At 32.2% G+C, this 14,306-nt stretch overlaps 1 protein-coding gene across 2 annotated transcripts in view; it reads left to right on the top strand.

Moving 5' to 3' along the window:
* TBCK (TBC1 domain containing kinase) overlaps positions 1-14,306 on the top strand; it is a 262,615-nt gene that overhangs the window by 62,161 nt on the left and 186,148 nt on the right. For both annotated transcript variants that reach the window (XM_030819188.1, XM_030819189.1), the window contains 7 exons: positions 1,235-1,296; positions 1,913-1,974; positions 2,938-3,086; positions 5,463-5,601; positions 7,223-7,322; positions 12,943-12,992; positions 13,228-13,357. In XM_030819188.1, coding sequence (XP_030675048.1) covers positions 1,235-1,296; positions 1,913-1,974; positions 2,938-3,086; positions 5,463-5,601; positions 7,223-7,322; positions 12,943-12,992; positions 13,228-13,357 — 692 coding nt within the window. The remainder of the gene's footprint in view (positions 1-1,234; positions 1,297-1,912; positions 1,975-2,937; positions 3,087-5,462; positions 5,602-7,222; positions 7,323-12,942; positions 12,993-13,227; positions 13,358-14,306) is intronic.

Below are 14,306 nucleotides of genomic sequence, written 5' to 3'. Positions count from 1 at the left end.
AAATTTCTTTATTCTCTGAGGAATTTTAACCTAGATGGAAATAATCTCAGCTTTATGATCTAGCCAAGTAAATTAACTTGCAAAATCAAAATATGAGAATATAAAATTGTATTTCTGTAGTAGTTTACCTTCAGACAATGTATCTTAACTTTTGGGCTATCTTTCTATTTGATGAATCATGTACAAGTAACAGCTCAAGAAGAATATTGATTTTTCCTTATAAAAGGCTCATCTGAATTTTCATGTATGTGGATCCAAACGTATAATTCAAATTAATAAACATTTATGTAATCTACTTTAGATTGTAATTAATTAAGCATGTTTGGTAATTAAGGAGAGAAAAACAGTGATAGAACACTTTATGCAAAAGAGTGACAGATTAGTATCCAAGTTAAAAACATTTACAAGTAAGAATATGTACAGGAAAGTATTAGTAAACATTAAATAATAATGAATTATAAATAAATTTGCAAAAGTTTTACCAGATTTACCACATTTAATTACAAAGATTGATACTACAGCTATTAAGAAGCCTTGGAGATTCTTAAATGTGGTCTGTAACCTAAACTTATACTTTAAATTCCCAAATAAATGTAAGTACATTTTCCAAATTATGTATAATAAAAATAAATTGGTCTTGTAGTCATGGAAAAAAAAACAAACCTACAAAGCCTTCTTAAAAAGCACTGTTTATATACAGTCATTTCTTGAAGAGGATTGGTTCTAGCACCCTCACATGTACCAAAATCCATGTGTATTCAAGTTCCGCAGTCAGCCCCACAGAACCCATGTGTATGAAAAGTCGGTCCTACATACATGCAGATTTCGCATCCACAAATACTGTATTTTCAACCCATGTTTGGTTGGAAACAGTCCACATACAAGTGAACCTGTGCAGTTTAAACCCATGTTGTTCAACGGTCAGCTATCTGTGTCTGCATGTATATATTTAGAGACAGAGCTAGACTATCTTTACCTTCCTTGTAAAGGAATTGCTCCTTTATCAAACTATTTAAACTGATATCTTTCAGTGTCAGTTATTCAATTAGTATTTATCTGAAGCTTTTCATTTTTATCAAAATGTGTGAGAAATTTAACAAAATGATAAAGTTTTCAGTATTTTAAGTTCCAAAATTGCATTACTCCATTAAAACATTTTTGATCAGTTTATTTTCTGATTTGTTGGACAGATTAGAAAAGTAGCATTTATTCATATAGTTTTTCTGTTTTATAGACTGTGTAGATGACACTTTAATAGTTCTGGCTGAAGAGCATGGTTGTTTGGACATTATAAAGGTTTGTCATTAATCTGGGTCTTAGTCCATTTGTGCTGCTATGACAAAATACCTGATAATTGGGTAACTTACAAAGACAAAAAATTATTTTTCCACAGTTATTGAAACTAGGAAGTCCAAGTTAAAAGCACCAGTACGTTTGGTTGTTTGGTGAGGGCTGCAGTCTTCTGAGAGAGAAACACTGTCCTTACAAGGCGGAAGGGCAAGCTAGGCAATTGCTATGTGAAGTCTCACCTTTATAAGCCTCTTAATGCCATTCACCAGGGGAAGAGCCCTTATGACCTAATCACTTCTTAAAGGCCTCACCTCTTAATACCATCACATTGGCCATTAAGTTTCAAAGTTCATGAAGCCTAAACTTTAGAGGGAACATATTCAAACCATAGCAATCTGTTAATGAAAACTTATTTTACACACTTGGGATCCAGTTGGAAGCTATTTTAAAGCAATGCTTATTTCTCTTTAAGTATTTGCCTTTTCACAGTGACTAAATTTGTATAAAGTACAAATAAAAACTTTAAAAACATCAAAACCTTCTAGATTAGCAAACATTTGAATGAAGTATATTTCTAAAATTGATCATTTTAATTATATTATTTTCTCTCTTTATTTACCAGGAGCTTCCTGAAACTGTGATAGATCTTTTGAAGAAGTGCCTCACCTTCCATCCTTCTAAGAGGTTGATATTATTTAGAGATTGGGATTACATTGAGATCCTTTACACATAAGCAATTGATTTTTTTCTTATTTGTTTTAATATAATGGATTAAATAAAGATAATGTACATATGTAGTAGTATATAATTGACATCAGTATCATAACTGTGAATGATATAAGCTTTCATTTTTTGTGAATAAATGAAAAAGTAATTAAAGTTAAACCACAGTCAGAAAACTGACATATACTAAAGAAGTTACTAGTTCATTTCCAAGCTTTTAAATAGAATATTAACTAAACTGTGGAATGTAGATATTCCTAGACCCAATAATAACATCAGTGAAATGAGAATAAAAGTTTGTTGTCAATATGTATTATAGCAGTGAACTTGGATAAGTGGTGTGATAAACTAACGATTGTTGATAATAAAAAAGGATTTCTTAGAAGTTTCATTAATTGACCTTGACTTGATGATGTCACTACTAGTCATACAGCTATCCCTAAATTCCTTTAGTATATAATGTTTGAAAATAATGTATACAAATTTGCTTTTAGAAAAACAACTTTATCAAGACATGTTAGAGAGAAATATTTTTGTGAATGTACCACATTAAAGGACAGGAAGAAAAGCCAAACAGTATTATTGTAATAGTTTGCATAAATATTATTTAATTATTTAAGATATTCAGTAAAGCAGATGAATGCTAGTCAGGCTAAAAGTAAACAATACAGAAGCTTTTGTGGAATGATATTTTTGATGCATCATGAGGTAAAGTACAACATAAGTAAAAAAAATTGAGTATTTACTCACAGTTATTTGATTATAATATAAAAGTATGCATCTAGACTCTGCAAAGGAGAACTGTATTATTTTCTGTGCTAATGAAGTATTTAAGACTTTTATCCATTCTCTTGAATGTATGCCATTATTCTAGGAAATTTTTTATGACTTTCATTCATGCTCTGTATTTTAAATGTTCTCAAGGCCAACTCCAGATGAATTAATGAAGGACAAAGTGTTCAGTGAGGTATCACCTTTATATACCCCCTTTACCAAACCTGCCGGTCTGTTTTCATCTTCTCTAAGATGTGCTGATTTAACTCTGCCTGAGGATATCAGTCAGTTGTGTAAAGGTAATGATAAATTAAAGCATAGAAAATAATATGAGCCTTGTTTTTAAAGGAAGTTTCCTTGTCCTACTTTCAGTTTTGAATTTATCAACAATATATATTAGTGGGATCATGGGAATTAAGAGACAATTCTGGAAGTGATTAAAATATAACTGACTGGCTGGGTGCAGTGGCTCATGCCTGTAATCCCAGCACTTTGGGAGGTCAAAGAGGGAGGATCACTTGAGGCCAGGCATTTGAGACCAGCCTGGCCAACGTAGAGATATCCTGTCTCTACAAAGAACGACAACAACAAAACAAAACAAAGTATATATACACACACACACAAATATATATGTATAGTCAGAGCCTAACTTGCTTGGATAATATCAGAGCCTAACCGAACTGGTGAGGGGAAATAGCAAATTGCAGCCAGCTCTAGCCTTCTGTGTGGTGGTTAAAGTTAACAGAAGCATTCTATAGTCAATCCTGTGATTAGTTCTGAATCTTTAAGTGAGCCTGTGCCTCTAGCCTTTAGACAAGTGCTTCCTTGCCCTTAAGGATTGGCTAGAATACACATAAACACACACACATTTGAGCTAACAGTTTATCCTTTATATTTAAGTTACTGATATTCTATATAATTTATTTATAAGTGATCTCTAAAAATAATATTATTGATAAGAATTACATACCATTATATTCTGCATGTTAAAGAGAATATCAGCTTTTAGACTTCCAATTCTTGTGTGAAGATTATAACTCTTGGAATGTAAGGTTTAGTGACACCAGTAAGTTACCTTTATTCTGAAAAGTTGTTATGACTTAAGTCATGGCAGAAAATGGTTACTAAACATTCATTCAATTAAACATTTATTGAGTTCCTGGTATGTGTCACATACTGTATCTTTAAGTAACATTCATGCCAAATGGGAAGGCAGGCAGACATTTAGTTATACAATCACTGTTATAAATGAAGGTCAATATGAATATAGCACAATGGCAGCATAGCAGGAGCACCTAATTCTGTATTTCTGTCTGGGACATCAAGGAAGACTTCAGAAAAGGCAGCCAGCCATTGCCTTGAGATATGAGGGAAGGAACAATTTGTGTTCGTTGCCTCCCCTTGTGCTATTTTCTCCCCTTATTCTTTTTCCAATGTAGAGTGTAAAGTTTCCAATACTATGTATTCATTATGAAGGGTGAAAATTCCAGATGTTTTTTCCTAGTTTCTCTTGCTATGGTCAGTAAGCTTGTGAACTAGAGTTGTCTAATGGGATCTAAATGAAAGTGCTGGACATAAGGGCTACTTATAGGGAAAAAACAAATTTTCTTGTCAAGAAAGGTACTGCAGCATAGGTTCACCACTTCTCTTCTGAATGCAGGAAATGGTCTAGAATTTTGATAAGCATAGGCCCCTCCTGTACCTATGATTTTATTAAGAGAGATGAATAAATGTCTTTATTATATAAGCCACTTTTAGTAGTATATTATTTTCAGCCGGGAGCATTCAAATTATTACAAAAATTGAATCAGAATCTGCCAGTCATGGCAAACCTCCAGTAAGAGAGGGGAAATATCAAGCTCCAACTCGTTCTAGCCACTCCTTAAGGGCAAGGAAACACTTTGTCTAGAGTCACTGGCTCACTTAAAGATTGAGACCTAATCATAGGACTTACTACAGAATGCTTCTGTTCCCCATACCTTAACCACCACATGGAAGGCTAGAGCTGGCTGCATTTTGATATTTCCCCTCTCCAGGTCAGTTAGGCTCTGATATTATCCAAGTGCGTTAGACTCTGACTAACCGGTTTATCCTGAAGGCCGACCTTGTTAAGAACAGTGCTCATCGTATTTCAGAACGGTTCCATTTCCTCTGCCACTGCTGGAAACATAAGGGCATTTTCCTCCAATATTTACTGTGAGAACCTTGTCAATCTCCAGACTCACAAAAGTGTGGGCGTATCCCTTATGACTGGTTCCCTCTGGAGTTTTTAACTCTCAGACACTTGTCCACACTGAGCCTCCAGTAGTTTATCAATTACAGTTTAGGTTTTCCAAACTTGGCACTGGTTCCTGAGGCACTGCTCATGAATGTCTGTTCCAGAATGCCGCAATTCCCTGTATTCTCCTGTCTGTCTCCAGTCCTGGGGACAGAAGTTTGCCCTATGTCCTCACCTCTCTTACAGATCCAAGAATTGTTGATTTTTCAATCTGTTCAACTTTTTATTTGTTGTTAGGATGGAGTAGCAAATTTCAGGCTCCTTACAATCAGAACTAGAAACTGGAAGTCTGTTCTTCAGTGTTTATTTTTTTTAGAATGGCAGCTATTACTGCCTGTTGACTTTTAATAAAAGTAGAAAATGTAATACAATGATTCCTTAAATTTTCTTTTAATAGATATAAATAATGATTACCTGGCAGAAAGATCTATTGAAGAAGTTTATTACCTTTGGTGTTTGGCTGGAGGTGACTTGGAGAAAGAGCTTGTCAACAAGGAAATCATTCGATCCAAACCACCTATCTGCACACTCCCCAAGTAAGGAAAGAAACTTCTCTTGGGAATTTAAATAAATAAATAAATGATAATAATTATATGGTAATAATAAAAAAATTGTTTTTTTTTTTGAAAATTTGTTGTTTTTAAAAATTTTTTTGGTAGGCCTCCCAACTAAGTGATTATTGGAAGCAACTGGACTCAACACCTTGTTTGATTTGCCAAAGTTTCTAATTGCAGAGTTCCCGTCAGTTGTCTTTGATCAGTAATTTGCTTTGTGACCTATTTGAAGTGAAGTTAATATTATGGAATATCTTGCAAAAATTGATATTAATGAAAAATACACAAGTCACAATAGAATATTTAAGAGAGTTAACTAAAAACTAGCTTAGTGTTCCTACTATGAAGAACTATGTTCTTTTTCCAAATACACTTGTAAATGTAAATGAACTCTGTGGTCTCACTGCGTGTCCTAGAGGTCATTACTGTGCTAGTGTGTTGCAAAAAAATCTGCAAAACTGTATAAGAAGATATCATGCTAGAAATTAGACTGGAAGTTAAATACCTCTACAGCCTTGGGGCTAAGATTGTTATTAGCATTGCTATTTATGTTTATTCATAAAAATATGAACCTAAATTTCTTGAGCTTCTACTAATACTTTAAATTTTTAATTTTAGGCTGGGCATGGTGGATCATGCCTGTGATCCCAGCACTTTGGGAGGCAAGGCAGGTGGATTGCTTGAGCCTAGGAGTTAGAGATCAGCCTGGGCAACATGGCAAAACCCTGTCTCTACAAAGAAAAAAAATTAGCCTAGCGTGGTCTCGTGTGCCTGTGGTCCTAGCTACTCAGGCAGCTGCAGGTGGGAGAATCACCTGAGTCCAGGGAAGTTGAGGCTGCAGTGAGCCAAGATCATGCTACTGCACTTCAGCCTGAGTGAATGAGAGACCATGTCTCAAAATAAAATAAAATAAAATTTTAATTTTTAGATTTCTAGACTTAGTTTTGATCATTGTAGGCAACTGTAGAAGTCATCTGCTCATCATTTTTTTCTTTACTTTTTAAACTTTTGTATTGTTTGGATTGATTAGTTTCTATTTTTTCTCTCTTAATCTGATTTTTAAATGTTTACTTTGATTATACCATTCATACTTTGAATTAAGTAGAAAGTTAGAGGTAAGATTACGGAAATTCCAAGAAGAAATGGTTTAAAGGATATATAGATTCTTAAAAGTAATTTATTGAAATTGTAAACAAATTTTATTCATTTATTATTTAATATCCTTTCTCCTATGAGGTTACTATCCAATATGCTTTTTCTTTCATCTTCCCTTTGTCTTTTTCTACTCGTATAAAGTTTCTCGGGAACACATTGGGTTAATGTCAGGAGAGTACTGTTAGCATTGAAACTACATGAACAAAGGGTTGTAAATGACACTTTTGTTTTTCTGAAATTCTCTATACTTATATTCATACCAACTCAAGAGATATTTAAAAATGAGACTTCTTTGAAGAAATCTCAATACATCGTTTTATTAAACATCCAGTCTAAAGTTTAATTCTTTTTTGATGAAGGGATTGATGACTTAGAATAAACTTTACTTTCTAGAAGAAACGATAAACTGGATTTTGTGTACATATTATTTTTAAAAATTTCTTTTCAGTTTTCTCTTTGAGGATGGTGAAAGCTTTGGACAAGGTCGAGATAGAAGCTCGCTTTTAGATGATACCACTGTGACATTGTCGTTATGCCAGCTAAGAAATGTAAGAATGATATTTTGACAGTTCTGCTTTAGTTTTTTTCTTTAATTAAAACCTTACAGATACACAAGAAATCTTGTATGCCTCCTTGATTTCACAAAATATGGGAGAGCTTCTGTAAAATATGTGCCCCAGAGTAGAATCGCATCTGTACAACTTCAGCTTTATTACCTGATTGTTCACAAAAATGATTTTATCAGTTTATCTTTTCGCCATCATTGGGTAATTGTTCTCATTTCTCTATTTACCTGGTAACACTTTCTTTTATCAAATTTTAAAAAATTGTTAATCTAATGGTATGGAAAGGTATTTTGCTATAACACTAATTTTTAATTTCCTGATTATAGTGCAGTTGTAAGTCTTTTCACATATTCTAGTGGTTCACCTACCTCTTCTGTGTATTACTAGTTCATGTCTCTTGTCAGTTTTTCTGTTGAGTGATTTCTTATTGATTTGAGGACTTATTGATATCGTATCTTGGTGAGCTGTATGTCATGGAAATATATTTCTGTGGCTTTTCCTTCAACTTTTTGATTCTTTTATTGAATAGAATTCTAAATTTTTATCAGTATTTTCTTTTATAGTCAAATATATTTTGATATATTTTTTCTTGTAACTTATTTAAAGTAATAGCAAGGTTATAAGTATATTTTATAATGTTTTTATATATTTCCTTATAAAAGATTTAAATAATTGTTTCACATTTAGTTCTTTAATCCACCTAGAATTTATTTTAGATTAAGTTGTAAGGAAGGTATCCAATATCATATTTCATTGGTTAAAAAAATACCCCTTGTCTCAGTACCATATATTGAATAGTTTTCTCTTCACTTTTTTGATCTATAATACCAACTTTTTCTATGTGCATGGATATGTTTCTGGGCCTTGGTATTCTGATTTGTTGGCCTGTGTTTCTAATTTTAGCAAATACCACATTGCCTTAATCTATAGTTTCATGTGAACTGTTGATACCTAGCAAGGGAAGACCTTCAGTTTTTTTGTCCTCAAAAATGAAGTAGGAGCTCTTTAACATCTTCCTCTACTAGCTGATTTTTATAATCATCATAAAGAACTTCATAAAAAATTATAGGGTTTTGATTGACATTGCATTGAATTTTTAAGTTAATTTGTAGAGAATTGACGTATTTAAAATGTAGGGTTTTATTTCTTGAACATGCTTAAATAAATATGTCATTTATTTGTCTTATTTTATATAACAATTTTCTTTTTAATGTCTATATCAGTTATCAGTTTTATTCCTAAGGTAATTTATTGTTCCTCTTGTAAATAGAATATATATATATATGTATGAGTATGATTTTTTCCAACATTTTATTATAAAAATTTTTAAACAGAAAAATTGAAAAGCATTTACAGTGAACAACTTACCACCTAGATCAAGCATTGATATGATCTATTAGCAAAATCAAGTCACACCTATTCATTGACCTATTATGTATAGCTGTTTTGTTCTACATTGGCAGAATTGAGTAGTTGGTGATAGAGACTGCATGGCCCACAAAGCTAAAAATATTTGTTATATGGCCCTGCATAGAAACAGTTTGCTAATCCCTGACCTAGATTCTATAATTAACATTTTACATGCTTTATCACATGTCTGTCTATCTTTCTAGCTATTCATCAATCCATCATATTTTTTGTTCTTGCATTTCAAAGTAAAATGAAGACATTAACACAGTTCAGCTTACACATTAGAGTTTAAGATTTGTTGATGGTTCTTTTCTAGGCAAAATTTTCATATAGTAAAATGTATAGATCTTAAGTATACCAGTAGATGAGTTTAAAATATACATCAATAATATTTTTTCATATAGTAAAATGTACCAAATCTTAAGTATACCAGTAGATGATTTTAAAAAATAAATCAATAATATTTTTTAAAATACCATTTCAGCTACTGTTTTGTGCATGATTAGTAACACAATTGATTTTTTTATGTGGATTTTGTGTCAGGCAACATTGCTGAACCTATTCTTTTTTAAATAATATGTCTATAGATGCTCTGTGGTTTTCTTTGTGAATTAAGGTAGTGTTTTTTCCTTCATTTCCAATTCTTATCTACTCACTTCATCTTTTCTCATTATTTTTGCTGAGCCTCTATAACACTATTGAATAGAAACAAATAGTGGGCATTCCTGTCTAATTTCTGGTTTTAAAAGGTTGCTTTTTATATTTCATAATTAAGTATGTTATTTGTTGCAGTGAGTTATAGAGGTCTTCTATTCTTAGTTATAAGTTTTGTTATGAATGGGTATTGAATTTCACTGAGTGTTTTTACTGTATCTATTGGGATGGTCATATGCTTTTTTATGTATTATGTTAATGGATTTAATTATATTGATGGGGTTTTTGAATGTTGAGCCATGTTTATATTTCTGGGATAAACCCAAACAGATTTCATTTTTCCTTTTTTATACATTTATGTTTTGATTTTCTAATATTTTGTTTAGAATTTTTGCATTTCTGTTTCTATTTGAGATAGGCCTGTGAGTTTCTTTTCTTTTACTGCACCATGCTAGTTTGGTATCAGGGGTGTATTAGTCTCATAAAATAAATAGGAGAGTGTTGCCTTTTTTTTTTCTATTTTCCGAAAGACTTTATATGATTACATAGATCTCTTTCTTGAATGTTTCGTGGGAGTTAGCTTTAAAACCGTATTGTAAGGGCTCCTTATCCCTATCTGGGTGTAATCACTACTTCACTCTGCTTAATGATTATAAGTTTACTCAGGTTGTTTATTTTGTTTTTAAATCATTTTCTAAAGTTATATGTTTCAAGGCCTTTAAACTTGCTCTTCCCACTGCCTGTAACACTCTTCCGCTGCTTCCATTTCTTTTCTTTACATTCTCTGCTAAAATGTCACCTATTGGTGTGCTTTTGTTGGCCATCCTTTATAAAATAGCAATGCCACACCTATCCCTTGTATTCTTTATCCTGTTTTGTTTTTTTCCTCCATTATACTTCTCTTCATTTGATGTGTTAAATGTTTTCTTCCTATATAATAATTGAATGAAGGAATAAATCCTGTTATTATATAGAAGCCCTATTAATATCGTAGTAAAGTATAGGGGAGAAGTATTTTATAATCTTATCATTAAGTCCCAGTGTTTTAGTGAGCCTGTGTTCCTGGGCTGTGACCTTCACAAGGCTTCTCAGCTTCTCCCACTCCTCCCCAACATGAGACAGGAAAGCTAGAGGGGCTGGAGTTGGGTATTTCTTTTCCCCTACATCGAAGACTAGAGTGGACTGGAGTTGAATATTTCCTTCCCAAGTTGGTTAGATTTCTGCAAAACCCAAGTTAGTTAAGACCTGACAGAAGAGTTTCCCTTTAAGGCAGGCCTCTCTTAAGGAAAACAGAGTACTCTTGCTGTATTTCAGATTGGTTACTTTCCACCTCCCCCTGCAGGAAGTCAAGGGTATTTTTCTCAGATCTTCACCCTGAGAACCTGGTGGGTCCTGCGGAGGTTAATCTCATGGAAGCAAGGAAGGCCTCCCTAAGGCTGGGCCTCCAGAAGTTTTTCTCTCTCATATTAGTCTGTGCCCAGCCTGCAAGTATTAGATAGTTACCTTTTAATTGATCTTAACAGGCTCCAGCAGTGGCTCTGTTCCTGGTGAGCTGTGATTCCCTGTATTCGAGGGTCCCTCCAGTTTTTAGGACATCACAATGCTCTGATTCTGATAGATGTGAGACGAGTTCTTGATTTTCAGTTTGTTCAGCATTTTTCTTGTTAGAGGAAGAATGATTCCTTTCTAAGCTGTTTATATTTTGTATAAGAAAGTGGAAGTCCTAGCCTTTTTATTTTTAACCATTCATAACCAAAGCTAAAATAGGTACCTATCCTTGTTTTCTGTCTAAGCTAGCAATTCCCCTAGTTTTTTCTTTACATGGCTTTAGAAGGGTCTTCTCCATTCTGAAGGTCTGTTATGTAGGTTCCCAAACCTTTATCTCATTATGGTCTAAATCTCCAGACCACAGTTATTAACTCCTTTCTCTCTAGGCCTGGTTTTATATCTGTTACACTACATTTTCCTTATGTTTTAAAGCTTATCTAACCATTTAATATTTTACATGTTATGTAGTAGGAGAGTATTAGAATCTCTTGTCTGCCATAATGCCAGCAACAGAAAATTAAAATATATAATTATTCCTACTCAATACTCTGAATTTATAATCTCTTTGAAAGAAAGGATGTGGAAAGTAACTAAGTAACAATACCTGCAGCAAACAATAAATTACATCCAAAATATATTATTTCAGCTGATTTCGTTTTGCTCTTAATTTGTTTCTTTAATTTAAATATAATTCAAGTTAAATGAATGTAGGCTTCAAATCTAAATGTCTCGATTCCTTTACAGTTCTACTTGTGAAATTTGAAATACTCTTCTGTAGTTATTAAGAAATATTAATTTGCTGAATCTTAAAATGATATGGAAACCATATAATAATTTTTATCTTTAGTGTTTTCATTCACCTTTTAAAAATCTTAATGTGCTAAATTTTTATTTAGAAAAGACAGACAAGATACTTATTAGATAAAATCTATGACATACAGTATACTGAAAACTAATCTTTAAAAAGATTTATGTGTATTAATAGTGCAGTAAAACTTGGGAAAATTTTATTTCTTTACTTAAAATTTTAATATATGAAAGATATACCTAAAGGTTTTTAAAAATAGGATAAGTACATAGCACATTGATTTTTAGAGGAGAACCAGGCATAAATTCAGTGTTTGCTGAATTCTTAGTTTGAGTAAAAGATTTTTCTTAAGCTTTAAAAATTCTGGGAATAACTCACATGGGTGCACAAAGACTAATCAACAGAATATCAGTGCTTGCTGCACACACAGCTTGAACTTCTATGTCAATCCCCATAGGAGCAGACATTCTGCCTTCAAGTTGGAAGTTGAACAGCAGAGCAGCAGGCAAGATGGCATTAACTTTAATCACCTTGCTTAGGATGTGGTTAACATTTTACTTTACTACGCCTTCCTGCTTATGATTTTGAATAATACCTGTAATCCTGTCAGGGTTGTTATTTGGAACAGCATTTATTAAAATGATTTTGTCATTAAGTGAACTCTGTCCATTGATTCATTAGCTATTTGAATCATACATGTTCAAAGTATCATGTGAGAAATGTTTTGGAATCCTTTTTCTAGCACCTTTCTTTTTGACTTAGCTTGTATTATGCCAAAGCAAAAATAAATCTAAGTTGTTCTTTTAGTATATACATGGCTGTATAGTCCCTCTTTTTAATCATCTTGCTTCATATAACTTAAAATTTTTTTCCCATTCATTAAGTTTTATACTAGTGCTAGTAATTGTGAGTTGTTTGGAAAATACATCATGATAAGTGTCCAACATTTATAAGTGATACCTATAGATAAAAAAAAACGTTGTTTTTCACAGCTAAACCTTAATCAGTAGAGGCATTGTATGCTTGCATGTTTATGGTAAGAACTGATTTTTAGATTCTATTTTATACTTTTCTAGGTCCCTTTATAAATTTATAGTTGTTATATTACTTGTCTTTTTAAACACAGATCAGGGTTTCTGCCCAATATGTTTATACCTAAATATTTTGTCTTTAAATACACAGAGATTGAAAGATGTTGGTGGAGAAGCATTTTACCCGTTACTTGAAGATGAGTGAGTATATGTAGTCTCATTTTAGATTTATTTTTCTATTTATATTAGATTTATAAGAATTTTATACATTTTCTTTGAAATATGTTTCCTAAATAGAAAATAATAACCTGATGTTTTGGTTTATTAAAATTTGGGGCTTTTTCTGAAATCACTGTCGGTAGAGTTAGGAAAAAAAAAGAAAATTTTGTACGTTTTGTCTATTTTTTTTTATTATTGCTTTTGTTCTCTTTTACAGCCAGTCTAATTTACCTCATTCAAACAGCAATAATGAGTTGTCTGCAGCTGCCACTCTCCCTTTAATCATCAGAGAGAAGGACACAGAGTACCAACTAAATAGAATTATTCTCTTTGACAGGCTGCTAAAGGTATGGATTCTAAAGTATAAAGTGTTAAAAATAGCCCATATGGAATTTTTTAAAAATTTTTTCGATAATTCTTAGGGAATCTTAAGTAATAAGATTAATTTTTATGACCTATCTTGTTCAGTTAGCTTTCTTTAATTTTAAAAATTATACATGTTCTTAGTAAGTAAAATTAAAAAGTAAAAACAAGGTATGGTAATATATGCAAAATCATGTTGAAAAAGGAATAATGTCTTTATTTTTAAAAAGAAGACTAAAAAGTCAACAGGAAAAACATCAATATTGAAACAGAGAAATGGATAGAGTACATAATATAAATACAACTAGTAAATCTATTCAAATTGTTCATCTTCACTAGGAATGAAAAAAATACAAATTAAAATAGGAGTGATTTTCCATACCACATTAGCAAAGTGAGCACAGATGCAATGATATTGGAACTCTCATTCTGTTGGAATAAATGTGAATGTACTGAAACATTTTGTAAAACAATTTGAATGCATATATCAAGAACCTTAACATCTGTGTCCTTTGTCCTATCAATACTCTTCTAGAAATTTCTCCTAAGACACAAATTTATAAAAGTACAAATTTATATGCAAAGTGCAGAAGTACTCATAATAGTAGCTTATAGTTATTGAACACTTCTCTATCACTACGTTTTTAACAGAGTGCTCTACCTGCATTATCTTATTTAACCCGTGTGAGGCTGGTACTATTATCCTCCATCTGACTCATTTAAAATCCCCCCAGAGCATCAAATAGAGAGGAAGGATTAAAAAACAAGTAGAATCAGCTGCTCTTCTTAATTATATAATACAAGTTTTTCAAGGTGTTAGGGATTCATTCCACTGCTTATTTATATGTATTAATAATACCAGACACAATAATTGCACATACTTTGAAATTTATTGCAAGTCGCTTAAGTTTTATCACGAGTATATTCAGAACT

The sequence above is a fragment of the Nomascus leucogenys genome, chromosome 9 (assembly GCF_006542625.1).
Source record: "Nomascus leucogenys isolate Asia chromosome 9, Asia_NLE_v1, whole genome shotgun sequence".
NCBI classification, from domain to species: domain Eukaryota; kingdom Metazoa; phylum Chordata; class Mammalia; order Primates; family Hylobatidae; genus Nomascus; species Nomascus leucogenys.
Note: the sequence above shows the minus strand (reverse complement) of the source record. Positions and strands in the feature narration are given on the sequence as shown.